General features: G+C 57.7%; 5 protein-coding genes across 17 annotated transcripts; 2 read left to right on the forward strand and 3 right to left on the reverse strand.

The window, feature by feature from the left end:
- Nucleotides 1–19: 19 nt before the first annotated feature.
- On the reverse strand, nucleotides 20–12,418 carry adgrg6 (adhesion G protein-coupled receptor G6). 6 transcript variants are annotated; one of them, XM_053881880.1, is made up of 31 exons: nucleotides 12,280–12,418; nucleotides 11,967–12,204; nucleotides 11,435–11,517; nucleotides 9,412–9,759; nucleotides 9,211–9,353; nucleotides 8,869–9,151; nucleotides 8,636–8,809; nucleotides 8,504–8,557; nucleotides 8,146–8,196; nucleotides 7,890–8,045; nucleotides 5,460–5,548; nucleotides 5,336–5,388; nucleotides 5,239–5,274; nucleotides 5,025–5,173; nucleotides 4,846–4,957; nucleotides 4,675–4,763; nucleotides 4,540–4,604; nucleotides 4,345–4,478; nucleotides 3,975–4,140; nucleotides 3,771–3,908; nucleotides 3,603–3,719; nucleotides 2,922–2,967; nucleotides 2,752–2,861; nucleotides 2,559–2,686; nucleotides 2,181–2,449; nucleotides 2,007–2,109; nucleotides 891–1,041; nucleotides 687–819; nucleotides 511–612; nucleotides 311–445; nucleotides 20–263 (listed from the first exon to the last, which is right to left on the reverse strand). In XM_053881880.1, coding segments are annotated over exons 2-31 (3,810 nt in total). In that variant the 5' UTR covers nucleotides 11,969–12,204; nucleotides 12,280–12,418; the 3' UTR covers nucleotides 20–72. The 6 variants fall into 6 exon arrangements, with proteins under 6 accessions (XP_053737855.1, XP_053737861.1, XP_053737857.1 ...); XM_053881886.1 differs by having other exon boundaries at nucleotides 11,647–12,204; XM_053881882.1 differs by having other exon boundaries at nucleotides 20–251; nucleotides 12,280–12,416.
- Nucleotides 12,419–12,458: 40 nt separating this feature from the next.
- vta1 (vesicle (multivesicular body) trafficking 1) lies at nucleotides 12,459–16,009 on the reverse strand. 5 transcript variants are annotated; one of them, XM_053882001.1, is made up of 8 exons: nucleotides 15,809–16,009; nucleotides 14,846–14,940; nucleotides 13,915–14,042; nucleotides 13,746–13,821; nucleotides 13,168–13,282; nucleotides 12,885–13,070; nucleotides 12,704–12,772; nucleotides 12,459–12,636 (listed from the first exon to the last, which is right to left on the reverse strand). In XM_053882001.1, the coding sequence occupies exons 1-8, from the start codon at nucleotides 15,897–15,899 to the stop codon at nucleotides 12,491–12,493; spliced, it is 906 nt and encodes a 301-aa protein (XP_053737976.1). In that variant the 5' UTR covers nucleotides 15,900–16,009; the 3' UTR covers nucleotides 12,459–12,490. The 5 variants fall into 5 exon arrangements, with proteins under 5 accessions (XP_053737976.1, XP_053737977.1, XP_053737975.1 ...); XM_053882002.1 differs by having other exon boundaries at nucleotides 12,704–12,775; nucleotides 12,885–13,064; nucleotides 15,809–16,007; XM_053882000.1 differs by having other exon boundaries at nucleotides 12,704–12,775; nucleotides 15,809–16,007.
- nmbr (neuromedin B receptor) lies at nucleotides 15,173–21,522 on the forward strand. 3 transcript variants are annotated; one of them, XM_053881972.1, is made up of 7 exons: nucleotides 15,173–15,676; nucleotides 16,322–16,839; nucleotides 16,918–19,587; nucleotides 20,380–20,521; nucleotides 20,587–20,796; nucleotides 20,861–21,099; nucleotides 21,163–21,522. In XM_053881972.1, exons 3-7 carry the CDS (start codon nucleotides 19,190–19,192, stop codon nucleotides 21,290–21,292), a joined length of 1,119 nt encoding a protein of 372 aa, XP_053737947.1. In that variant the 5' UTR covers nucleotides 15,173–15,676; nucleotides 16,322–16,839; nucleotides 16,918–19,189; the 3' UTR covers nucleotides 21,293–21,522. The 3 variants fall into 3 exon arrangements, with proteins under 3 accessions (XP_053737947.1, XP_053737949.1, XP_053737948.1); XM_053881974.1 differs by having other exon boundaries at nucleotides 16,918–17,013; XM_053881973.1 differs by having other exon boundaries at nucleotides 16,322–17,013.
- gje1a (gap junction protein epsilon 1a) lies at nucleotides 16,534–18,861 on the reverse strand. 2 transcript variants are annotated; one of them, XM_053882012.1, is made up of 4 exons: nucleotides 18,521–18,861; nucleotides 17,662–17,844; nucleotides 17,388–17,585; nucleotides 16,534–17,324 (listed from the first exon to the last, which is right to left on the reverse strand). In XM_053882012.1, the coding sequence occupies exons 1-4, from the start codon at nucleotides 18,548–18,550 to the stop codon at nucleotides 17,127–17,129; spliced, it is 609 nt and encodes a 202-aa protein (XP_053737987.1). In that variant the 5' UTR covers nucleotides 18,551–18,861; the 3' UTR covers nucleotides 16,534–17,126. The 2 variants fall into 2 exon arrangements, with proteins under 2 accessions (XP_053737987.1, XP_053737986.1); XM_053882011.1 differs by having other exon boundaries at nucleotides 17,957–18,550.
- Nucleotides 21,523–23,446: 1,924 nt separating the features above from the next.
- On the forward strand, nucleotides 23,447–24,398 carry LOC128768580 (claudin-20-like). The gene is made up of 2 exons (XM_053881541.1): nucleotides 23,447–23,573; nucleotides 23,674–24,398. Exon 2 carries the CDS (start codon nucleotides 23,700–23,702, stop codon nucleotides 24,396–24,398), a length of 699 nt encoding a protein of 232 aa, XP_053737516.1. The 5' UTR covers nucleotides 23,447–23,573; nucleotides 23,674–23,699.
- The last annotated feature ends 413 nt before the right edge of the window (nucleotides 24,399–24,811 follow it).

Genomic DNA, 24,811 nt, shown 5'->3' on the forward strand with positions numbered 1-24,811 from the left:
TGGTTTCTGAAGTGGTTTATTGACATGTCACACTACTTTGAAGCAGAGGGAAGGGTCAGAGGTCATCCGTGTCTAGAAGCCAGTGCTGTTGTTGAAGGTGTCTGACATGAGGATGTTCTTGTAGAAGTTCTCAGACCGGGCTGAGCAGTAGCCTCTCATCTTGTCAATCATCTGGCTGACGGGCAGCATGGAGGAGTTGGGTTCCGCCTCCGAGGAGGAGCCCTCCGGCCCGCCGCTGGCACGCGTGTCTGCTGGAACAGAAGCTGAACGCCTGAGCGTACGCGGGCGTGCCAGCGTGCGCGGGACTCACCTGCGTCCCGGCGGGTGAACCAAGTCAGACTCCTGGTCTTGCAGGTCCAGTTGGTCCCAGTGCTGAAGGAGGTGGACGACACCGACTTGTTGAGGCGCTCTGAGCTCACCTTCTGGGTTTTTGCCGTCCGGCTGTCTGCAACGACACGTCCTGGGTTAGAGGTCAAAGAGCGACGCGGGGTGGAGAGCCACACCAGCTACCTGAGTTCTCCGAGAGACGCGGCGGGCTGCACCACAGCACCTTCTTCCACTGGTTCTGGACATTCTCCTTCAGGAGACAGTGGAAGATGAAGATGAAGAAGCCTGCAGACAAGCCACAGTGAAGCGGGACAACCACCGTGGGCGTCAGCGAGACGGCGCCCCCTGCGGGGCCGGACCTTGCAGCGAGTTGAAGATGGAGAACAGGTAGATGAAGGCCACGCTCACGGGCCCCCAGGCGAACAAGGCGAAGCCCCACGTCATGCCGAGCAGGAAGGTGAGGCTGACCACGCTCCGCAGGTTCCGCAGCACCTGGGGTCAGGCTCAGGGTTAAGGCAGCTCACACGCGCCCCGCCCCGCCCCGCCGCGCCACAGGCCCTGACCTCCTCTCTCACGGAGCGCTTGCTGCGTTGGCCGCTGCGGCCGCAGATCTGCATCATGACCACGACGAACATGGCGGTGTTGAGGAGGAAAATCAGGCAGAAGTAGCCGACGCAGGTGGAGTAGAAGACGGCAGCACTCTGGATCCAGCAGCTGCGCACACAGAAGGCAGTTACACTCCGCCACTGTAAGGGGCGGTCACTGCCTGATGTGGTCCGTCGGAAATTCCAGTGCTGGAATCGGAAATTGTGCATGTTTACCAACTGACGTACACGGTTATATTGCGCAAAGGTGAAGTTTCTTATTTATTTCAATAGTTTTTTTTCACTTAAAATAGTCTAGCTTTAGACATTGTATGTTTTTATCTAATATTCTCTCTCTATTTTTTTAAATCCAACAACATAAACAGACTCAAGCGCCACACCACAGTCGACATAAACCTGGTTCAGGGACAGAAGTGTTCACTCCTGCTCCTGTTAAATCTATGTGAAATCTATGTGAAACACAAGAAATGTTTCCCATACAATAATGATAATATATCGAAAGCAATACATTGCGGAGGTCAAATGTATTGGTGGAAATGCTTGAAATGTTTATTGATTTAATGATGCAGGATTAGTTTATGTCACGCAAAGGTGATGAATTTTTTTATTAATTATTATTATTTTTTTTTACTTAAAATAGTCAACATTTAGGAAAGTATGTTTTTATTGGATCAATAACATTTCAAGCTGCTCCAATACATTTGACCTGTGCAATGTATTGTATGATCATTATTGTATGGGAAATCATTTCTCCTTTCATTTGTTTCACATAGATTTAACAGGAGCAGGAGTGAGCACTTCTGAGTCTGTTTACGTTGTGGGATTAAAAAAACAACAACTAGAATATCAAATAAAACATACAATTTCTAAATCTAGACTATTTTAAGTAAAAAAATATGTTAATACGTCACCTATTTTAATAAGTTATAGCATTTGCGCGATATAACCATGTACGCATGCGCGTACCATTAAACTTCAGTTGGTAAAACATACGTAATTTCCGGTTCCAGCACCAGAATTTCGGCGGACCACATCAGGCAGTGACAGTGACTAGCACGTCTCCAGCAAACATACAACTCTGAGGCCTGCTCTCCCGAGGCTCCTCCCCCAAACTCCTGCAGCCCGTAGGAGTCCTGGTTGACGGCAAGCACGGTTGCCACCAGCAGGGCGGGGACACCTGAGGACACACAGCAGCAGGTCACGGGCCAGGAGGGGGTGGTGGCGGCGGCGGCGGCGGCGGCCACTCACCCCAGCCCAGGAGGCAGAACTTCAGCATGTAGCGCCGCACGTAAGTGTTGAAGACCTTGACCAGAGCGATGTACATGTGCACCGACTCCAGGCCCATCCAGGTGAAGGAGGTGAGTAGGAAGTAGTGGAGGAAGAGCGCCACCGACACACACAGGCCATGGGAGTGCATGGCGGACAGCCAGCCGTCCAGGAGGAAGACCAGGTTGAGGAAGAGCAGAGACGTGCTCAGGTTCATCAGGATCTTGGCGGGGTAGTCGCGGCGCAGCTTCCTGCGGAGCAGCACAGGCCCCAGTCACAGCAAGGTTAGAACCTCTCCCCCCCTCTGGGACCAGTAGGGAAGAGCCGAGCCCAACACCGACATGCCACCGTCAGACTCACTGGAAGGCCAGGTAGGTCAGAAGCGTAGCGGCAGAGAAGACAGCGGAGATGCCGCAGCCCACGTAGGTGACGAAGGTCAGAACCTGGGTGGTCCTCTGGTCCATATGTGGAGAGATCCCAGAGATGTCCTGCAGAGGGGCAGGCCAGGTCAGAGGAGACGCACTCCAGCGCACACTCACACACACACACACACCATCAGAATGCCGAAGTGGGTCAGGTGATCACACAGGCAGGTGCTGGTGTCCTGTCGCGCTGATGCTGGGGACAGTCTGCAGCCGTCAGAGCTCCAGCCGCCGACTCCCCCTGGTGGACGTCACACTCAGTTACTGTGAGGACAGCAAACAAGCAGGGCTTGGTTCTCACCGCTGAGGTTGAAGTCCCAGAAGACGCAGACAGGACGGAGAGGGGGCTGATGGGAGAGGAGCACAGGAGAGTGACTCACTGCCACCTGACTCTCTCTCTCTCACACACACACACGTGTTGCTGACTCTCTCCTGGCCATCGCCCTTTCCCCAGCCTCTCCCCCTGAACACATGGCTCTGGACCAGTTTGCAGTCTCCATCCTGAAACTGAGCCTAAACCTTGTTGGGTGGGACTCGCTGGGGTGGGACTCGCTGGGGCGGGACTCGCTGGGGCGGGACTCGCAGGGGCGGGACTCTCTGGGGTGGGACTCGCAGGGGCGGGACTCTCTGGGGTGGGACTCACTGGGTTGGGACTTGCTGGGACAAGACTCACTGTGTTGGGACTCACTGGGGTGAAACTTGCTGGGTTGGGACTTGCTGGGACAAGACTCACTGGGGTGGGACTCACTAGAGTGGGACTCACTAGGGTGGGACACACTGGGGCGTGACTCGCTGGGGTAGGACTCGCTGGGTTGGGACTCAGTGGGGTGGGACTGGCTGGGATGGGACTCGCTGGGTCGATACTCGCACCCATCATGACTGCAGGTCTGTCTGCCCCCGACAGTTCACACAGACAACACAGAGCGAGAGCAGCGCGGGAGCGACACAGAGGAATGAAGCTGTTACGGTGGATGTGGGTCACCTGGTCGGTCAAGTGAGCGATCTGGATCTGGACCGGCTCTGTCAGGCCACGGATGCTCAGGTTGCTCACGCTGCTGGCCACCACGTAGCTGCCGAGGGCCTGGCTGCCCGGGTCACTCTGCAACACACCGAGTCAGAGGCGCCCGGACGACTTGCGCTCTCACCTCACCTGGAAGAGTCTGACGCTGCTGAAAAACATGAAGTGGATCCGGGTCCTGGACGAGGAGTCCAGAGAGAGGCCAGACAGCAGCGATGGAGGGAGGAAGACCTGTGCTAGAGGGCTCACCGAGTCCGAGTCAAAGCTAATCTGTGTGAGGGGAGCAGCCAGCAGAGCTCAGTGGAGGACATGGGAGGTCAGCAGGGGTCAGCTCACCTGCGGGTCGCTGCTGTTTGGGAGTCGGAAAGCGCTAAAGGACGTCCCGTTGAAGTTGGTGACATTGAAGGTCAATATTCCTAGAGAGAGGTGTCGGGAGGTGATGGCCAGAGACGGACCTTCGAAGTCTACCCGCTGCAGCAGCTCCTCCACCGTCCTCAAGGCCCTGAGGCAGACAGGAATGGCGTGAGGGGCGGAGCCACAACACACGGGGAGCAGTTCAAAAGGACTCGGCCCTTCAGGGACCAGGGACACGGTGTGAGTCACACCCACAAGTGTCCATCAGCCATTATAATAATAATAATAATAATAATACAGTTGTTATGAGCTCGCTGGCTGAGCACGCCAGCAGGGGTCAGCAGAGCCTGACCTCTCGGAGGAAGTGACCAGGGAAGTCTCGGAGCTCAGGACGTTGGAGATGATGGAGACAACGGTGGACGCCAGAGAAACGTTGAGTTTAGCCACATTTACGATCTGGTGAAGCTTGGACACGATTTTAGACACCTGGGACACACACACACGCTCATGAGGTGGGCTGCGATTGGTCGGCTTCGGAGTGCCTCACCTCCTCCGTGGACAGCGGGTTGTCAGAGATGACGGCGAGCTGCTGAGCAACACCTGCTGCGCTCTCTGGTGGAGACAAACGAGACGACTCACACACAGGTCCTCACACACACACACCAACGGCCGCAGCAGCTACCTGCTGACACCTGCAGGTCGTCGATGTCGGTGCAGTTACTGGTGTCTGGCGGGGACCAGTAGGAGTGGTGCTCCTGGCTGTCAATCAAACTGCAGAGGGATGAAAGGCGACTCGGGTCAGACTCCTGCTGAGTCACACACACACATACAGAGAGGCGCGCGCGCGCTGTACCAGGTCCTGGACGCCGTCTCCTCCTTGTTGGGGAAGCAAGGCAGGAGGTGGGTCACGCCGGGTCGGGTCCCGGGCCAGCGGTAGTGAAGCGTCGTCTCTGCCACGCAGTTTTCTGTGCAGCCAGAGAGAAGACACCAGCCAGTGAAGGGTGCGCGCCTCACCAGCCAATCAGAGCTCACCAATAAGAGCGAGGCGGATGGAGTCGGTGCGGAGCAGCAGTCCAGCCCCGAGGTGCGCGCGGTGGCGGGAGATCCGCTCAGAAACCAAGGACTGGTCCAGGCTCTGGTTGGAGACGTAGTAGTGGAGCAGCAGAGCGCGACAGCTAAAGCTGCAGAAGGAGATGTTCCATCAGAGGCGCGCGGCCGCTGGATGAGCGGCCGGCTCACAACTCACCTGCCCACGTGACCCGCAGCTCCCAGAGGAAGCAGGCTGGAGGAGAGACGGACACGTGAATTCTGAGTGACGCCAGGGCGTGCGAGCAGCGGGTCACCTGACAGCGTCCACGTCCACCTCGTGAGTCCAGTTGTGGAAGGTGTCATTGAGCTGAAAGCAAACGGCACATGAGTTGGAGAGACGTCGCGGCGGCGGCTCCAGTCCACGCGGTGGGAGCTCACCCAGAGGGAGACGGCGCTCTGCAGGTGGTCTCGGCTCGGCGTCGGCTCCTGGAGCTCCAGCAGCATGGATACTCGGTAGAAGAGCACGTCTGGAAGGAGGGAGCGGAGAGTCGGGTCAAACTCGGGCTCGGACTCGTGAGCAGATGTGTGACACGGCAGGAGAGAAGCTGAGCTGGAAACATCCCACCACAGTGCCACGCTGTTCCACTGGGTCAACACTGAACCGGAAGTGTCACCACAGCTCACCGCGCTGTCGGGCCGTGTGTCTCAGCCTCAACACTTCAGCAATAACGAATTGATGGAGGGACCCACAGAGGTCTTGAGTGAAATGTGCTGCTTGACAGGAGGCTTTTCCTTTGAAAGGCCTCCAGATCTGGCCCTGCCTCTGCACAACTCTCACTCCATCCTTGTCAGCACAGGGCAAGGCCGATGGGGAGACTGGGAGAATCCAGAACCTTCTGTGAACATCTGGACCCCAGGCTGCTCCTCTGTGTCCAACCCTACAGTGTCACACATCTGTCTGACCAGAAACAGCCAAGGCTGCAGGAGGACTAGAGCGACAGGGAGACCCCTGAAGAAGAACCCTGGAGAGTGAAGCAGCAGAGAGAAGACCTCGTCCACCTACTTTCTAATAGCTAGAAGAACAAGCGAGTGATCAGGAGGTCCACAGGTCAGACGCATCAGCAACTAGAGACACACTGCTCCCTGACAGGAAGTACCAGCAGCGCCTCTGCGTCCGCGCAGCTGGACGGCTGTCCCCTGCAGGTGACCAACAGTCGCCTCTGCTGCCGAGGCGGGCCTCAGGCTTTGGCTCTTCACAGCTGGAGTCCTGGAGGTTCCGCTGGGGTCTAAGGTCTGTGACAGGTGTAGACTTGCTGCGACGCTCCGGTCAGGCAGGGGCGCCGGGCTTTGGTCGACCCTCACCGTGGCACTGTCTCGGTACAAAGGCTTGAGCAGATCCAACACCTCTGGCTCTGTCAGAGAGAGAGTTGGAGCCGTGTAGGGGAGGTGAAGTGCAGGGACTTCCATGGGCGCAGAGCGAAGAAACCATGTTGGACCTGAGGGGTGCAGGGCTGAGGGAGGGCTCTCGGACCACCTCTGATGCCGCTGGAGGGGTGGAGTGCGGTGAGGGGGCGGCGTGGAGGAGCAGCCGGGGGCGAGAGAGATGCTGAGTTGGGCCGCGACTGACAGAGACGGAGACACAACAAAGGTCTCCCCGCCTGCCTGCTCACCGGTTCGAGGCTCCTCATGCAGGAGCGTCAGAGCCAGAGGAGACGGAAGAGTGGGGCTACCCTGGGACCAGGAGGCAGTCGGGGACTTGGTTGTCATGGCAACGAGCAGGCGGGAGGGGCCGGGGAGCCACCAGCCTGGCGTGGTCTGATGATGAAGAAGCTCTGAGAGCTGGCTGCTGGCCCGGGCCGGCCCAGGTGGGTCGGTACCACGAGGTCCGCTTGCTCCGGCTTGGCTCGACACACCGGAGCCAGCGCCAACGCTGCTGTCATTAGAGGGGACCTCACAGTACTCTGACGTAGCGTTTGTGCAGGAGGAGACTTCAGCGGGAGTCCAGGTCAGGGTCAGGTCAGGGGGGTCCCGGGTCAGGAGGCTCTCACCGGTCCGGTTTGACTCACTCGGGCGCATTGCTGGAGCTTTTGTTTTCCTCTTGCCCACAGACGACGAGTTCCCAGATGCAGGGGGCCGTTCCAAACCTCTCTGGGGGACACGATGGTCCCCGGGAAGCGGGAGGCTCCGGGTCACAGGAGCCGCTTTGGTTTTGAGGGACGCCGACTTCATCATGGGGGATTTAGTCAGGGGAGCGGCAGCAAGGCTGCCAAGAGGCCGCTTCCGTCCATGCCAGACCAGCGGAGTGGAGATGAAACCCAGGGAGGTCCGAGAGCCGCGCTGGGCCCTGCGTCGCAAGACGTGGGCGGAGTCCAGCAGACCAGAGGAGCCGGGGTGACGGCCATCAGGTGCTCTAGGAGGAGCTCCTGGGTGACGACTGGAAGCAGGTGAGCGGGCTCTTCTCCCGACTCCGGCTGCCTGAAGAGGAAGAGCTGCGACAAAACAGTTTCAACAGTTCAAAAACTGCAGTGCACGCAGTCGCCACCAGGGGGCCATCGCAGACCAGCGCCTGGCGCCACCGACTGCTGAACCCTGTTAGACAAGTGGAAGCCTCCTTGGTCCTGAGGGACGTACATCAGCCACTAGGTGGCGATACGACTGGATAGCACGTCATTGTTTTCATCAGATAGCAGCAGGCGACTTAAGTCCAGAGACTGGATGAAGCCTCAGTCGCTTAGCAGAGCTCAGTCATCCGTCAGAGACTAGGACTAGAGCTGTGCTCAGAAAAACAAGCCTGTGGAAGAAGCTTTTAGCCTCTTGTCCCGCCGCCACACTGGGAAAGTGGGTTGTTAGCGTCATGATGTCACTTACCAGCAAAGGAATCGCTGACAGAGGAGGCGGGGCTTCGGGAGCTGGGAGGGGAGGGGCTGCGGGAGGAGGCAGTGCTCATGGTGTGGATGCTGGAGCTAATGGTTAGCGACATGCTAGCAGTGGGGAGTGGGGGTTTAGGCTTGGACAAGTCCGGGACTGGATGTGATTGACATGAAGCAGAACTGGGATTATTCATTCAGAAATGATGAAGATGATGATGAGCACGAAGCCATTGGAGCTAGTGGGCGGGGCTTACCATGGAGGTTAGTAGCGAGGGTGTTAGTGGCGTCAGCGGACGATGAAGCAGCTGACAAGAGAAACATGAGGTTATTACAGCCTCGCCGTGCCAGTGTGTGTGTGTGTGTACCTGTTCTATCTGCACTCGTGAGGACCAATTCTGGGAGACACACCTACCTGTGTGGACCTCGTGGGGACCCATGAGATGAAGGCTCCGGGATTACAACTTGAAAATAACTGGGTCATGAGCCATGTGTTTTGGGGGGGTGGAATGTCCCCACAAAGGCAGCAGTAAAGGTGTGTGTCTGCCTGAGTGTCTCTGACTGACTCAGAGAGGAGTCCCATCACTGAGGTGAGTGAGGAGTGACGGTTCCTACCTGGACAGCCAGAGCCTGGAGTGGAGCAGTCGGGGCTGTGAGGCGGAGACACACCTGCGCAGGGACACACGTGAGTGTGTGTGTGTGTGTGTGTATGTGAGGGCGAAGGTGTGCGAGTGCCGCTGGACTCACTGCAGCTCAGGGTGCCATCGGTCTGGGCCTGGCCCGGCGGCACCTCCCAGTAGCTGTTGTCCCAGTCCAGCACGTTCCCCGGCGCCCAGCAGCTCAGCTGCCGCAGCTCCTGCGGCGCCATGGCCGCGTCCCACAGCCGCAGGTTGTAGATGCTCCCACCCGGGTGCTGTCGACCTGCGGACCATTGCACACTCAGACACGCCGCTTCACCACGCCACCTGCCAGGAGCTCACCCCCGAGTCTGAAGTTCCCGCCCCCCGGCACCGAGTGCCCCCTGGAGGCAGCGCAGGGCCTGGACCAGTAGGAGCCGTCCAGGAACGCAGCCACGGTGCCGACCGAGGACCAGAGGATGCAGAAGGACCTCATGGAGGAGGAGGAGAAGTCCGCGGCCGTGACCACTGACTCCACGAAGCAAGTGACTCCACCCACCGACAGAAGCACGCCGCTCTGGTCCAGAGCCAAGCCCAGCTGCATGGACCCGCCGCCATCCCAGTAGCTGAAGATCCAGTCCCTCTGCTGCCACGACACCACACAGTGAGAGGGTGAGGGACCCAGGGTCCAGATGATGGTGTCACCTGCTGGTGCTGGAGACCTTCCAGTTCAAAGCAGACGGTCAGCTGACTGAGCTCCGGGATGGAGACGGAGCCGCTGGCCTCGGTCCCGCCGCCACCGCTGCTGCCAGCCAGTGTGACCTTCTGGTTCCTCAGCGCTACGGCCACTGCAGGACAAGAAGTTGATGGACTGGACCCCAGCTGAGCCACCCCAACCCCACCTACCATGGCGGACGCTCGCCAGGAACCCGCGTTTCTGCACGCTGAAGTCCGACGTGAACAGCAACTCCATGACGTTCTGGCTGGAGTTGAGCGTCAGGCCGCTGGCGGTGGGCCCGCAGAAGCTGAGGTGGGCATGCCCCGTGTTGACCACCAGCCGGTCGTAGATGCAGCCGGGCGCCTCCTCCAGCTCAAAGTCCAGGAAGGAGAGCTGCACCACGGAGCCGGCGGGAGCCTGCAGGCGCCATCGGCAGCTCAGAGAGTTGGGGTACTTCTGAGGGTAGCAGGGTGAGGTCAGCTGGCCTGGAGACTGGGTGAGCAGCAGGTCGCAGCTGGAGGAGCCGCAGCTCCACACTGGGCGAGACGCAGAACAAAGTGCTTGTCAGCTGGACGCCGCCACTCAGAGAGGAGGACGGGACGTGAGTCAGAAGAGAGCAGCCAGAGGGGGAGACCTACTCAGCTCAACTTCATTTTGAAAGGGTCTCTGCTGGGCACCTTCACTTCCTGTCGCCATCTCAGAGTCCAGACAAAGACACCCGTTGTCGAGGCCCAAACACAAGAGCGAGTGTTTCCATGCAGCAGGACCCCCCTCGCCAGGTTGCAGCAGCCCCCGCACATGCTGCCGCCGCTGCCTTGCTCATCAGCACGCCGCCATGTTAGCGTGTGCTGCTCTCTGTTCATGGAGAGGGGACGTCCCGGGGGCCAGCTTTTTAATAAGCTCCTCCATATGTGTGTGTGTGTGTGTGTGTGTGCGACCCGACACCTCCAGACTCACAAACCAGTCTCTGTAATCATCAACACACGCGTGTGTTTACGTGCACGCCAGCGTCCTCACAGCAGCAGCAGCCTTGTAAAGGCACCGAGAGGCAGAGTCACGCCATGAGGAGGGGCCTTCAGGGGCCCCAGTCCTGCAGGAGAGGGGCGCAGACAGAGGCCAGGTGAGCGCCGACTCAGGTGCGCAGGTGTGTGGGCCACCAGAACCCCCCCCCTCCCCAGGCCAGAACACGCCCCAAATCTTCCAGTGGTCTACACTCACACACACCATGAGAGTGAGAGGTGACCAGGAGCCTCGGTCAGGGACACGTCACAGCCTAGTGAGGTTGTTGAGTTCAGACGACACCATTGGTCTGACACATCACCAGCATGTCGGAGCAGAGGCTTCTGTCTCTGCTCCATCATTGAAGCACATGATGAGTCTTGACTTTCTTAGGGCAGGAAGCGACACAAGAAATGAAACAGGAAGCGACACAAGAAGTGACACAGGAAGCGACACAAGAAGTAACGCAAGAAGTGAAACAGGAACTGACACAGGAAGTCACACAGGAAGTGACAGGAAGCGACAAAAGAAGTAGCGCAAGAAGCAAAACAGGAAGTGACACAAAAAGTGACACAGGAAGTGACACAAGAAGTTAAACAGGAAGTGACACAAAAAGTGACACAGGAAGTGACACAAGAAGTTAAACAGGAAGTGACACAAAAAGTGACACCGGAAGTGACACAAGAAGTGAAACAGGAAGCGACACAAGGGAAACGGGAAGTGAAACAGGAAGTGTCATAGGAAGCGACAAAAGAAGTAACGCAAGAAGCGAAACAGGAAGTGAAACAGGAAGTGACACAAGAAGTGAAACAGAAATGACTCAAGAAGTGACACAGGAAGTGACATGGGAAGCGACAAAAGAAGAAACGCAAGAAACAGGACACAGGAGAAATATGAACGGATTTTACCAAGGCAAGAAGAATCTGGCCGAATTGTTCGGCACCAGCATGCTAACCTAGCTAAAGCGCCTCTGGGCTCGGCTACATCCACACAGAGCCGCACATGTGAAGGCGACGCCACAGACGGTGGCAGCAAGTGTTGCCAGCCAGAGCCCAGGTGAGGGGGGTGGGGGGGCACAGCCTCAGCCCGAGGCAGAGTGTGGTCCCAGCAACACCATGAAGTGACTGGAGTCATGTCTGAGCTGCCCTGATACACCAGAGGTTTCAATAGGGTACAATAGGTGGGAACAAAGTGAGGAGGAGAGTCCCGTACCGTGTCTGTCCGGACTGATCCCCAGCATGAGCCAAAGAAGCACACGAGCCCAACCCCTGGCAGAACCATGAGGACCTGAGCACCTGCGGAGACGCCGGCAGCCAGTCAGTAGCACGCACACACACACAGACACACACGCACGCAGCACATTCCAGAGACCAAACTGAGCTCCAGCAGCAAGTGGTAGGGCCTCTGCTGATCTCACAACCCACCTCCACTCTGGCACCTCCTGCTCCCACTGAAAGACTGAGCTCCGTGACAAACACACAGTTCGTGGATTAACTCGGTTCGCACACTTTTAACAACATGATCAGAGACTTCTGTACAGGAGTCCGTTCGCAAGTGACTAAAACAAACACAGACCCACGACAAAGTTGTTCAACATGAGGCTCAAGTTTGGCCAAAGAAGTGTAAAGAAGATTTAAGACCAACTCGTGAAGGAACGTCCCCGGACGCAGCCCTCTTCTTTCGTTTCGAAATTCCAATGCTTTCGTCAAAGCAGAAACCTCACACACACACGGTACCAACTCACATGTTGTCAGCGCAGCGGACTTCTCTCCAGAACCATCGTCGACTCTTTTGTCGCTGGAAAACCCAAACCTGAATGTTTGGACGCAGCGCAGCGCGAAGGGAGGGGGAGGAGTGGGGTGGGCGGCGGAGCCGAGAGGGGACGATGGAAGGAGGGAGGGTAAGACGCGCGCCCTTTACGTTTCACGCGCTCTCCGCTCAGTGGTGTCGCGTCAAATCCACGGAGAAGGCGCGGAATTCATCTAGAAGAAATGAAGGGAAAAGTTACGCTTTGGCGATCCAGTCCTACAGATGGCGCCACTGCTACTCAAACGGACTTGTTGGTTCCAGTCTGTTTTAGATTTCAGCCGGAGTCCCTGTGGGCTGTGACGTCAGCAGCTGCCGGACCCTCACCAGCCTTGTAGAGCAAGTCACGTGACCTGGATTTCAGTTCCTTCATCCTGTCACAGGCCCTCAACATCTGAGAAACTAGCATGAAACACACCAAAGCAGCAGCTTATATCGCAAAGTTTATTGACTCCCAAAACGTCACTCTCGGCCGGTGGTGAGCAGCCGCAGGGCCTTCTGCAGGTTCTGGACGGCGGTGTTGACGTCTTCGTACTGGAGGGCGCTGCCGGCGTACTTGCAGTACTTCTGAGCCTGAGTGAAGTCCTCGGGTGTGAGCTGGAACCCACCTGGCCAGGAAGGAAGGGGGCGCCACGTCAGCTTCAGACAGACCCCACACGGCCAGGAGTCTCTCACCTGGCTGAGGGTCCGGAGAGGATGGCGCCAGGTTGGTCGCTGTCCGTGGTGTTGGGACGGGTTTGGCTGCTTCTTTTGAATGGCACGCACGCACACACAAAGAAACAGGCGTAAATGCAGCAGCAGCAGCAGCAGCAGCAGCGTGAGGGTCGTCTGATCCTGCAGGGGGAGCTATTTCTACCTGGTGGCGGGTGCAGGTCCGCAGGAGTGTTGGCTGGGGCGTGGGCACCCGGTTGAACGTGGATGCTGTTGATGTTCGAAGAGTCTGGGGCGGGGTTGAAACCGATTGGAGCCGGGTTGGGGTCTAACGGAGGTCCGCTGAAGGACCCTCCTCGAGAGAAACCTGGCTCATCATCTTCACCTGCAGCCGAGGAGGAAACACACACTGTCAAGCTGCGCCACAGGGACCGTTCCTACGAGTCCTGACGTCTGTGGAGAGATGGTGTGGCACCGTCGCCACCAACCTGCTTCATCAAGCTGCTCCAAGGCCATGGGACCTGACTGCGGCGTCTCTCCGTTCTTCAGACATTGGTGGATGTAAGTGGCTTTCCATCGCGCATACTTCCTCTGCTGGACGTTCTGAGGGAGGAGGGCAGGGGTCAGGAGGATCACGCTCTCACACCAAACGTCAGGCTGGTTCTGACTATACTGTGGAGCCTAGCAGGAGATGTGCAGGTCAGCAGACTCCAACAGGACCGGCCGCCTCACTGATACCATTCATGTGAGGCGGAGGAGCAGATGTGGAGGAGGAGATGAGGAGGAGGAGGAGGAGATGAGGAGGAGCAGATGTGGAGGAAGAGATTAAGAGGAGCAGATGTGGAAAAGGAGTTGTGGAGGAGGAGATGTGGAGGATATTAGGAGGACCAGAAGTGAAGGAGATGAGGAGGAGCAGATGTGGAGGAAGAGATGAAGAGACGTAGAGGAGTAGGTGTGGACGAGGAGATGAGGAGGAGCAGGTGGAGAGAAGCAGGACAGGAAGTGTCGCCGGTGCTGCAGAGCCTGCTGGTGAGAGCAGCAGACTGGCCCCGCCGCCGGGTCTCACCTCCTCTGAGAGTTCACCGAACACGGACAGGACGTCCAGCAGGAGACTGGCGGTGAAGAAAGACTTGATCATGTTCCTGTAGACACCAACAGCACTGGTCAGAACCTGGAGCAAGCAGTTTTCACACAGACATGGACTATGCAGTGCGCCTGCAGGAGGCGCTGCTTACTTGTGGAAGTGCCCGGCGCGGTCCTCGTTGTCGGCGTACATGAACAACTTGAGCGCGTAATTCTCGATGTGGGCGTTTCCCACTACGTCCTGAGTGATGGAGTCATTGTCGCTCATTTCCTTCTTCATCTGCAGTCAAACACCAGCAGATGTTGGCTGTTAGATTCCCCAGTTGAGAGCCGACGCCCCCCCCTCTGAGCACCTCGGGCGTCAGCGCTCTCTGTGGGGATACGCCCGGCAGCTGGCGGTCAGCTGACCTCCGCCTTCAGCTCGGCTTTCAGGTCCCAACTCTGCACTCACAATCTGACTGGAACCTTCTGAGCCACATGTATGTACACATCTCACACCCTTCTGTCTTTGTGAGGACCTCCCCTGGCCACCATCCTCCCCCCAGCCTCTCCCCCTGCACCTAACCATCCAAAACACATGGCTAAACTTCACCTTGACTCTGAACCAGACTGGAGCCCAGTTATAATAACTCAGCTGTTCTGGAGTTTTAACCCTCAAACTGAGCCTTGACAAAGTGAGGACCTGCCACACTCATGCAGGTTCTCACAAAGACAGAAGTAGAAGAACACTCACACACAAAGTCCAGGTTTAAGAAGACGCTTCTGGCCTCACTCCAAAGTTGAGGATGACGACATCAGAAGAAAATCCTGTGCGCACACATTACTGGCACGCACAGACACACACACATAGGCGGGAGCGAGCGAGACGCCCAGGGTCACATGGGCCCCCTCCCAGCAGGACGCGCACTCTGCTGCGTCACGGCAGGAGCTCAGCTCATTTCTCTGGATGTGACAGCGGACCAGCTTGTGTGACATGTGTGAACGGACACGCGCTGAAGTGTCATCCAGACTCTCAGAGGATTCTGGCCCCACGTCTCACAGCAACTGCAGGAATGTGACACAAACAAGAAGCAAACAACTCACCGCCTCAAGCTGGTCCATCAACCTGACCAGGAACTTCCTGCACTCAGGACTTTTACTGTCCAGCTTCATGCCACTCTGGACGGCGAAGAGTCGACCTGCCACAGAGAGGCCTTTTACTGCGGTCACATGCAGAGACGCACAACTCTCAAACAGGAGTCACACACGCGTGTCAGTTCAGCCGCACGACTGCGACTCACCTGCGTCCTGTGAGACGCTCAAGCGTCACCATGGCGACACCCATGCGTCACTCACGCTGGCATCACCATGAAGACACTCATGTTTCACTCATGAAAGGTCATCACTCACTCTCTTCAGACAAAAGTAGACATGGTCATGTTTCAAAATAAAACTTAAGAATCAAGATCTGAACTGCGGCGGCTCAATGAGGGAACAATGTTCTGCCTGAAGCCAACAAGAAGGCGTAAGCAGAGACACACTGACACACAAGGTGACGTCTGTTCTAGCAGCTATCAAACACGAGTCTGTTCTCCGGAGGACTCCCAGCCGGGCGCCCCCTGCTGGTCACTGATCCAAACTCACTGACGCGCGCCGTCTTCAGGCTGTTGAGAGCGCACAAACGTCAGCTCGAGGTCGCCTCCTCGTGGCCAATGGTGCTACTTCGTATAAGCAGCGGGAGTTCGAGAAAGCGACAAGATCAGCAGACGGAACGATTGAATGAGTGCCGAGACGAGGTGACCAAATCCGAGTGAAAAGAGGGAAGACGGCAGAACAGACAGGCAGGAGGGAGGGTTCCAGTCTCCCCTGCCTTCACAGGGAATGTCGAGCGGTGACTCGTGTTTTAACACCAATCGATGGAGAAGAGAAGAGAAGGTGAGGTGAGCGCTGCACGCGCACAGTATCCTCCGGGAGCCGGGGGTCCATGGCGCGGACAGTTAGCACATTAGCTTGCTGCTGACCAAGTTGAGGCGGAAGCTAAGCTACGCTAGCGGCGGGCTCACTCACAGTAATAAGCGACCACGGGGTCCCGTTTCTCGTGCTCCTGTGCGGTTCGGATGTGGTGCTGTATGGGCTTGAGCTGAGGCGGCAGTGCCATGGTTGTCCGAACCGAGCCGGGACACACGATCTCTCCAGTTGTTGTTGTTGTTGTTAGCACCCGAACTCCACTTCCGCGTGTTTGGCCAATCAAAGCGAACGCGACCGCAATGTGGATGACGTCAGCGGGAGCGCGCAGTCGCTGACGTCAGGATCAAGTCTTTCAAGATTTCCTTGTCTCGTATATTATATGAATGATATTCTACAAGAAAATCTTGAAAGACTTGATTAAACTATTATAGCTTTTTTTTTCAACAGAGTTGTCCGCTAGGACCGTCACACATGCAGGACCCTGACCCGAGGGACCTCCCTGATAAACCACCCAGAGAGAAACAGTCAGATACTCAGCACAATTGTTGACGCTTTAATGTGTGTAAACAAGTGGTGAATCTTTGAACATTCGCATCAGTTTCTCACTCACAGATCCCAGAGAAGAGAGCACCAGGGCCGCCCTGCTGCCTGGGCCCTGCCGGACCCGCTGCCTCTCCACACAGCAGCTGCCTCTGCTGGACCTCAGGCCTGAGCAGGAGAATCTCCACTGGAACAGGGCACATGGACTTCCTTCACCTCGGGTGTTTCCGTGGCAACTGTGTGCTCAGCAAGGCACTTGTTGTCAACAGAAGATGAACCTCACATTCGACAGGTTCCACAGGCGCAGTGCAAGAACGCGGGGGAGACTGTAGGCAGAGGAAGCAGTCATGGCAGGGCTCCAGCAGCTTCTGGGGGCCTGGTCCTCATGGGTCTGGAAGTCAAGTTCCTGAGATGATGAACAGATCACTGAAACAAGAGTCTATTGGATGGAAGAGATAAAGACATTCATCACAGATGAGGTAAAGTTGGTCTGACACGATGACTCGGCCTCGCACGCTGACCGTGACCTCGCCATCTCACGGGATCCCAGCCATGATTGTCTTCACGTCGCCGTCGCTGCGCAGTTGAGGGTGTGATTCCTGTCATTCTGAACACGAAGGATGAATTGGTTGCTGACTACATGCTGTGTCTTCCCACACTTTCCCCAGTATTCCAGCTCTTCAGTCTCTCAACTGGAAGCGGTCAATACCAGGAGCGCCGCCACGTCACCGTGGCCCCGGCGGACGTCACGTGACAGCTCCGCGGTGCGTCAACCTTCTCGCTGATGCCGAACAATCCGCCGCGCTCTCCGCTAGATCGGCGGCGGCACAGGGCCGGGCTTGCAAATCCCTCGTCCCTCCGGTGGGATCCAAAGGCATCAGTGGTTGTTGAGGTAACCAAGTCGTCGGCAGAGGATCTCAAAGATCTCAGCCACGCAGAGCAGGATGGTGATGACGGTGAAGGTGTACATGGCGCTCAGGAAGATGGTCTTCTCAAAGTGCTCAGGAACCATACACTTGGTGACATTGAAGGTGTGTTCAAGGGCGCTGGCGTCACACATGTAGAGCGGCAGAACCTGCGGAAGAGAGTCCGACTCATGGGCCTGGCCTGGGCCTGGAAGTGAGCTGAAGGCACTGACCTGGAAGCCAAACAGGTGGCTCTGCAGCCAGAAGGCGATGACCTCCAGGACAATGCGCAGCAGGACTGAGATGATGTAGAAGACGGTGTAGACAGGCCGCTCCAGGATCTCCTCCTGATCGATGTTCTTACAGGCAGCGTACAGGTGAAAGACGGCGCCAGGCACCAGGACTGTGACTAGCTGCAGGGCCCAGAAGACCTGCGCACACAGGGCGCCGTTCAGGAGAGGCCACGCGGGCCCAGCCAAGCCCAGCATGAGAGCGGCGCTGACCCACCTGTGGCGTGATGGGCCGGAACTGGTTGTAGCAGTACAGGTTGAGCTCCCGGCGGTCCGGGTCGCAGCTGAAGTGCAGCGCCTCATTCCCGTAGACGGCGAAGCCCAGGACTCCCAGGAAGAACATTCGGACCGAGCCGAAGAACAAAGTGTGAAACTGTCCAATCACAGTCGGAGGCCTGAGCTGGACACAGACAAGCAAACACGCCGCGTCACAACACGCACGCCGCACCTATAGAAACACGGCGTGAATGCGGAAGGTTCGCGTCGCTGGCGGCCGGCGGCTCGGTACTTACGCAGCCTTCATAGAAGTTTTTGATGTAGTTTAGAGACATGGTTCTAGTGCGGCCCTCATGTTCGCTGTGAGACCCCCGCAGCCGCCCGGGGGTCTCTGACTCCCAAAGCTACTGTCTCTGCATCTTTGTTCACCTCTGATCCCCCAGCAGCGCACGGCCCTGGCCAACAAAGACCCGGCTCTGCCCCTAATCCCCGGACCCGCGCGTCAGCAGAAAGTGGCCCCCCAATGAAGAGAGGGGCCCCAGACAAAGACAATCTGAGCCTTCTGTGTCCCGCTTCGACTCAGTGACTCCAGAAGCAGCAAGCGAGATGTACGAGTCGTGTTTCTACGTCACGACGTCTATGACTGATTTCGCATCAAAGTTGTCGGCGGAGCTTGTGAGGAGTCTGTCAGCCACACTGAAACACACGGGAAGAACAAGAATGAGACCACACACCCTGCACTGCAAATACTTCTGGAAGAGCATTGCCGCTCCCGCTGTTGTCCCAGAACAAAGTCCGGACCACCAGATCGAGTCCGGACCAGTGAAAAGTTCAACTCAAATGAAATCAAGTCCACACACCAACCGTAATCCTGGCGGCGTGTTGTTCATCCCCCCCGTTTTTCCTCTCACAGTCCAGAAGTCATGCGGTCCGGTGCTGCCCGTGCTCACGCCTGTCAAACGCACACTCACGCGTAAGCTCACTTCCGCTCGCCTTCATAATAAGACGCACGGCGGCCGGTTTCGCGCTGCCCTCCTGGGTCGCGTCTTCTCGGCTGTGCACAGCGACTCTGCGCCGAACTGAAGCCCAGATCCCGGTCGTCACTGCGGGACAAATGAACCATGCGCTGTCTGCACCTGAGGAACTGTCAGCACTGCACAGGAAGTGCTGTGGCCGACGGGTTGGTGGACCTGTCAAACGCAGCGGCTGCTTTTCAGTCTGCGTAGAACATTCGGATCCAAACCCGAACCCTGGATATGTGTGATGGAATTGTGCGTGCAATGTCCGCGGGATCTTAGATTAGATTAGACTAGGTCCCGTGTGGCGGCGTGAGAGTTTCGCCTGATCGGAGTTCCTCAACTGTTTACACGCCACTTGTTGAGTGAAACTTTGTCACAGGTCGTCTTCCTGACACCACGCGCCTCTCGCTCTCCGTCTCTCTCTCTCGCTCTCTCTCTCGCCGTCTTTCAGTCGCTCCTTCTCGCTCCTTGCCACTTCATCTTCAGCTGCCGCTGACCGCTCGCCTTCTGATGGAGGACCTGTTGCTCTCGGACAGCACCGGTCCAAACCTGACCGAGACGCCGGGCTGGTGGTCGTCCTCCGAGGAAGGGGCGTCGGCGCACCTCGTGGTGCGCTGCGTCATGACCTCGCTCTACACCGTCATCATCGGCGTTGGGCTTGTGGGCAACGTCACGCTGGTGAAGATTCTGGCGGGCTGCAGCGCCATGAGGAGTGGCCCGAACATCTTCATCTCCAGCCTGGCGGCTGGTGACCTGCTGCTGCTCCTCACCTGCGTCCCCGTGGACGCCTCCCGCTTCTTCTCCGAGCGCTGGATGTTCGGTGAGGCAGCGTGCAAGCTCCTGCCCACCATTCAGCTCACCTCGGTCGGTGTGTCCGTGTTCACGCTCACCGCGCTCAGTGCTGACAGGTGCGCCTTCACCAAACCATCCATCCATCCATCCGTCATCTCTCTTCCGACGCCTGTCATTGAGCCACTCACCATGTATGGAGCGCCGAATGTAAAGAGAAAAAAAAAAACACCCTGGTTTAGCAGAAATCTTTGGCTACATTTTCACAGATTTAGCAAATATTTGTTACATTTGAGACACTACGCTTTAATGTTACGCCACGTTGTTTCATCTCTGTAAGTGTTAAAAGTAAATGGTAAATCTAAATTTCTAAATCTTAAATCTCAGTTTTAAGGATGTCGACGCCCCCTGCTGGCTGACCGCCGCCCATCAGCCTCGCAGGTGTGCGAGCTGCTCACCTGCGATGCGGAGGAATGAAGCCAGCACCTTGGAGTGCAGCTCGCACACCTGCCACAATAGCGCATTCTCGTGGCTGCTGGGGGGGCATTTCAAAATCACAGACATTCAGTTGCGAGGGGCAGAGGACCAGCAGGGGGCGCCCGGATCCTTGTAAAAACTGAGGTTTAAATGTATCATTTTGTTTTAACGCTTACAGAGATGAAACAATGAGACGTAACATTAAAGTGTAATGTCTCAAATGTAACAAATATCTGCTAAATCTGTGAAAATACTGCCAAAGATTTCTGCTGAACCAGGAAAAACACGGTCGTCTTCATGTTTACACTGGGCGGCCCACAGCCACGCGGGATCTGCTCCCCGCGCAGCTGCTGTCACGACTCTGTCCAGGCCACAGGGGGCGCTGTCATCAGCGATGTCCATGGACCCTGATGCTCAGGACTTGTGTGTTGCAGGTACAAGGCCATTGTCAAGCCCATGGACATCCAGGAGTCCGGTGCTGTCCTGCGGACCTGTCTGAAGGCTCTGTCCATCTGGCTCCTGGCCGTCCTGCTGGCCCTCCCCGAGGCCGTCTTCTCCCAGGTGGTCTCCATGCCGGTAAGCGAGGCGGCGAGCTCTGTGTCCTCTGGTCCTCAGCTCACGTCTGGCTGCTGTGTGGACAGGCTCCTGATAGGAACGGGACCTTTGTGGACTGTGTCCCGTACCCACTGACCAACCAGCTGCACCCAAAGATCCACTCCGTCATGCTCTTCCTGGTCTACTTCCTGTTGCCTCTGGCCGTCATCTCCGGTTACTACGTCCACATCGCCCGCGCCCTGATCCGCAGCGCCCACGACCTCCCGGGGGAGCTGAGCCAGCACAGCAGGAGGCAGGTGAGCCCCTGGCCCCACCCCACTGCCCTGGCTCCATCCTGCTGCGTGACCTTGTTTCCTGCAGGTGGAGACTCGGAGGCGTCTGGCCAAGATCGTGCTGGTCTTCGTGGGCTTGTTTGCCGTCTGCTGGTTTCCCACCCACCTTCTCTACATGTACCGCTCCTTCCACTACCAGCAGGTGGACCTGTCCCTGGCTCACCTGCTGCTCACGCTCTTCGCCCGGGTGCTCAGCTTCTCCTCATCCTGCGTCAACCCCTTCGCCCTCTACCTGCTGAGCGAGAGCTTCCGCCACCACTTCAACAGGTCGGTGCTGAAAGTGCTGGACCTTGTGGTGCTGCTCCACTAATGTAGCGCTCCTCTGCCCAGCCAGCTGAAATGTGGTCGGCAGGCACGGCACAAACGCAAGCCCTCGCACATCCGCCTCACGTCCATCAGGAAGACCACGCCCACCGTGGTGGCGACCACCGACGGCGGCCGCCAGGAGGGGGCACTGTGACCTGCGTTTTTGGTGGAACCCAGATGGTCGTGACACCTCCACCAGCAGGGGGCCGACAGGCAAAGATCCGACGTCTGCACCAAACACGCTGGGGAGGGTCCGGCCCAACCCAAGTTCTACCTGTGACCCGCTTTGTGACCACGTTCTGAAAAGTGCAGTGTGTTGTGAGGACTGTTGTCTGTCCAGCGCTGCAGCCCCCATGATGTCACCGCGTCCGAGTCGCCAGTCTGCTCTACGTCGTGCTGTCATGCAAGTTGGTGCATGATAATAAATGTCGTCACCAGTTCTTCTCTTTCTTGAGCACACACACACACACACACACACACACCTGGAGCCGGACGGGGTCCACCTAGACCGCCACGTGTGGATCGGCTGAGATGATGTGCTGAAGACTCCCCAGGGCAGTGAGGCAGGGCGCGACCTGCAGCGGCCACAGCAGCGCGGGTCACATGACCGCGCCACATTCTCCCTCCAAACCAGCGGCCTGACCCGACTCAGAAGCAGCTGATTAGCAGAACCTGTGTGCGTGTGCACGCTTCAGCCTCACTTGTGGGCACCGATTCATGACAGAACACATGCTTATGAGGACCCCACGCCATTGCGGGGACCATTTGGCATGACCCCACCAATGCTAGCTGGGTTCCAGTTTGGTTCAGAGTCCAGGTTCGGGTCAGCCATGAGGTCCCCACGAGGAGAGAGAGAGACGTCCGTGTGTGTTCATGGTCCCAGGGACGTGGCGCTGTGCCACAGTGGCTCTTGACCGTCTCAGCTAATCCTCCCACACACGCTTACAACCCTGATGAATATTTACTCAAACACACACTGGGACACAGAGGGAAGCGCTGACCTTCTGTCCACATCCATATTGAAGCGTCAGTGTTGCCTGTTGGTGGCAGCAGGAGCCAGGTGAGGAGGGGCCGCGCCTCCTGGGCTCCTGAATACACGCCAGACTCCACTGATGCACTCCACCCTGAGAGCCTCTTCACCCTCCCAAAATAGAAACAGCACTTCACCTGATGAACGTCCAGATGTGTCAGGTCAGAGGTCAGCTGACCCAGGAATGAGCCTCTGTTGCCGAGCAACGACCAGAGGGCACTAACTTTGGCTCACTGGCGCCCCCAGCTGGGCTCGACTCTCAGAGCATCGTCTCACCAGCAGGAGGGTCAAAGGTCAGTGGGACTTTCTCTCTCTTCTCTCACTCTCTCTTCTCTCTCTCTTCTCTCTCTCCTTTCTCTCTCTCTCTCTCTCTCTCTGTGTGTGTGTGTGTGTGTGTGGCAAGCTGCATGATCACTGCTGTCTGGTTTGGCTGTCAGTGGACCAAGACAAAAATGCTACGGCAACAGTAGGAGAACAGCGCCCCCTGTGGCGTGGACAGAGTCGTGACAGCTCCTGGACCAGTTCCGTTCCAAGAGTGAGTCCAGTCCGAGGGTTCGAGTCTGTGCTCATCACTTCCTCCGTTCACCACCAAACTGTTGCCAATGCCAATGCCAGGTCTGTTGAAGAAACCGTCCGGTGGGTCTGGTAAAGTGGACGGTGACGGAGGCATGGAGAAGCACCATCTCTCACACATGCTCTCTGTCACATGACCAGGAAGTGAAGAGTTGTTTTGACGTCATCATGAGCAGGAATTAAAGTGTGAAACAGTTACTGCGGCAATGTCACATGACCACCGCCGTGTCACATGACCGTGCCAGTACACAGAGGATGTACAAATGGAGACGGCGCCAGTTTTCCTGGTGATGATGTCATCATTGCTGTTCAGACACACAAACGTCAGAGTGTGTGTGTGTGTGTGTGCATGTGGGTGTGCGTGTGTGCTCACGTGCGTGTGTGTGTGTGTGTGCGTCTCGTCCCAGCATCAGATGATTGGCTGGTGTCTGCGTGGCGCGTGTGGCAGGTAGATAAGAGCCTGCTGGGGGATGCTGGTGATAACAGGCTCTGATGGACTGCACGCTCTGGTGAGCCCTGGCTGGGGGTAGCGGTGGGCGGGGCTTCGGAGGTGGATGGGGCGGGAGGGGCGGGGGGTCCAGGGTTCTTATCAACGTGGTGCAGAGGGCGACTTTCTCAAACGCGACACCTCGGTCAGGCAGCCGTCCCAGAGGTTCGGCGGCGGCGCCTGCTCCCGGGGACACACTCATGAAACCCCCCAGCCACCGTGACTGGTAGCGTGGTACCAAACGTCGGCGTACGTGACCTTCAGGTCCAGGACCAGGAGCGGCAGAAGACCCACAGCCGTTGGACAGAATGGATGGAAGAGGCTCTGTCCTGGCTGGTGCTGCAGGTGAGGTCCACCACTGCGTCGCCTGTGGTCACGGCAGAGCCGGCGTGTGCATGTGCATGTGTGTGTGCGTCACGCTCTCCGGCTCCCCTCCTCTCTGCAGGGCCGGCTCTGCGGGGCCAGTGAGCCATGCTGCCGGCCGCCCTGCAGCTGCTGGCGTTCGCCCTGGCCCTGGTGGGTCTCCTGGGCGTCACCCTGGCCACCGTCCTGCCCAACTGGCAGGTGAGTGCCCCCGCCTGGTCCAGCGTCATGATGCAGGGTCTGTGGATGGACTGCGTGTGGCACAGCGCTGGGATCTTCAGCTGCAGCATGAAGAACGCGGCGCCCTCTCTGCCCGCCTACCTGCAGGCCACCCGTGCGGCCATGGTGCTCACCTGCACCGTCTCCATCTTTGGGATCTGCCTGGCTTCGCTGGGGCTCAAGTGCACGCGCTGGGGCGGAGGGCCGAGGGCCAAGGGCCGCACGGCCGTGGCTGCCGGCGGCTGCTTCGTCCTGGCCGGCGGCCTGTGCCTGGGTCCGGCCTCCTGGTTCACCAGGGAGGTCGTCAGGGCCTTCCTGACCTCCGACCTGCCGGACAGCAGCAAGTACCAGCCCGGGGCGGCTCTGTGCCTCACCTTCCTGTCGTCCGGCTTCCTCCTGGCAGGGGGCCTCATCTTCTGTCTGTCCTGTCCGGGGGGGAGAACGCAGCGGCCGGAGCCCGCGGAGCCGGACTGCTTCGTGCTGCATCAGCGCCGGAGGACAGCGAGTCCCAGGGTCAGACACAAGGTGGGTTGGGTCCAGGAGTGGGACCGCAAGCCATCCAGTTACAGCAGGCAGGAGTATGTGTGAGGCAGCAGGCTCCCTGCCTAGCTGGGACGTCTAGCTCTAGCCAGAGCCGGCTCCAAATCCGAGCGTGTGGAAGTCCACTCCATTGTTTCCTGGTGTCGGAGCGAGGCGAGCCAGAGGCTAATTTCCCATCATCTGCCCGACACGCTCCGACACACACGCCCTCCCCCTCAGCCCCCTCTCACACACTGCTTGTAGGCGGATCCTCTGGCCGTCAATCATCCTGTCACTTCCTCTTGCGGATGAAGCGCTGATGTTGCAGCTCAGCCAATTAATGAAGCTGTCAGTCAAGGCTGACGAGCTCATCGACCTGAGAGCAGCAGACTGTGGACTGAGATGTGGGCTCCGCGCGTGCCGCCGCTGCAGGAGCCAGTGTCAAGCGCTTGCTCAGCTGCTGCTGGGTTATTAAAGAGCAA

This window comes from Synchiropus splendidus, chromosome 12, assembly GCF_027744825.2.
Source record: "Synchiropus splendidus isolate RoL2022-P1 chromosome 12, RoL_Sspl_1.0, whole genome shotgun sequence".
Lineage (NCBI taxonomy): Eukaryota > Metazoa > Chordata > Actinopteri > Syngnathiformes > Callionymidae > Synchiropus > Synchiropus splendidus.

Coding starts and splice junctions, on each gene's coding strand:
- adgrg6 (XM_053881880.1), bottom strand. Junction 4,141..4,344: donor CTGGTCACTTCCTCCGAGAG/GTCAGGCTCTGC, acceptor TGTCTGCCTCAG/GGCCTTGAGGACGGTGGAGG. Junction 264..310: donor GTTCACCCGCCGGGACGCAG/GTGAGTCCCGCG, acceptor TCAGGCGTTCAG/CTTCTGTTCCAGCAGACACG.
- vta1 (XM_053882000.1), bottom strand. CDS start 15,899: ATGGCACTGCCGCCTCAGCTCAAGCCCATACAGCACCACATCCGAACC. Junction 14,043..14,845: donor TGATGGACCAGCTTGAGGCG/GTGAGTTGTTTG, acceptor GTTTGACTGCAG/ATGAAGAAGGAAATGAGCGA. Junction 12,776..12,884: donor GGACCTGCACCCGCCACCAG/GTAGAAATAGCT, acceptor GCCATTCAAAAG/AAGCAGCCAAACCCGTCCCA.
- gje1a (XM_053882011.1), bottom strand. CDS start 17,995: ATGTCTCTAAACTACATCAAAAACTTCTATGAAGGCTGC. Junction 17,586..17,661: donor TCCGGCCCATCACGCCACAG/GTGGGTCAGCGC, acceptor CTGTGTGCGCAG/GTCTTCTGGGCCCTGCAGCT. Junction 17,325..17,387: donor GCCACCTGTTTGGCTTCCAG/GTCAGTGCCTTC, acceptor TCTCTTCCGCAG/GTTCTGCCGCTCTACATGTG.
- nmbr (XM_053881972.1), top strand. CDS start 19,190: ATGGAGGACCTGTTGCTCTCGGACAGCACCGGTCCAAACCTGACCGAG. Junction 20,522..20,586: donor CCCAGGTGGTCTCCATGCCG/GTAAGCGAGGCG, acceptor CTGTGTGGACAG/GCTCCTGATAGGAACGGGAC. Junction 20,797..20,860: donor GCCAGCACAGCAGGAGGCAG/GTGAGCCCCTGG, acceptor TGTTTCCTGCAG/GTGGAGACTCGGAGGCGTCT.
- LOC128768580 (XM_053881541.1), top strand. CDS start 23,700: ATGCTGCCGGCCGCCCTGCAGCTGCTGGCGTTCGCCCTGGCCCTGGTG.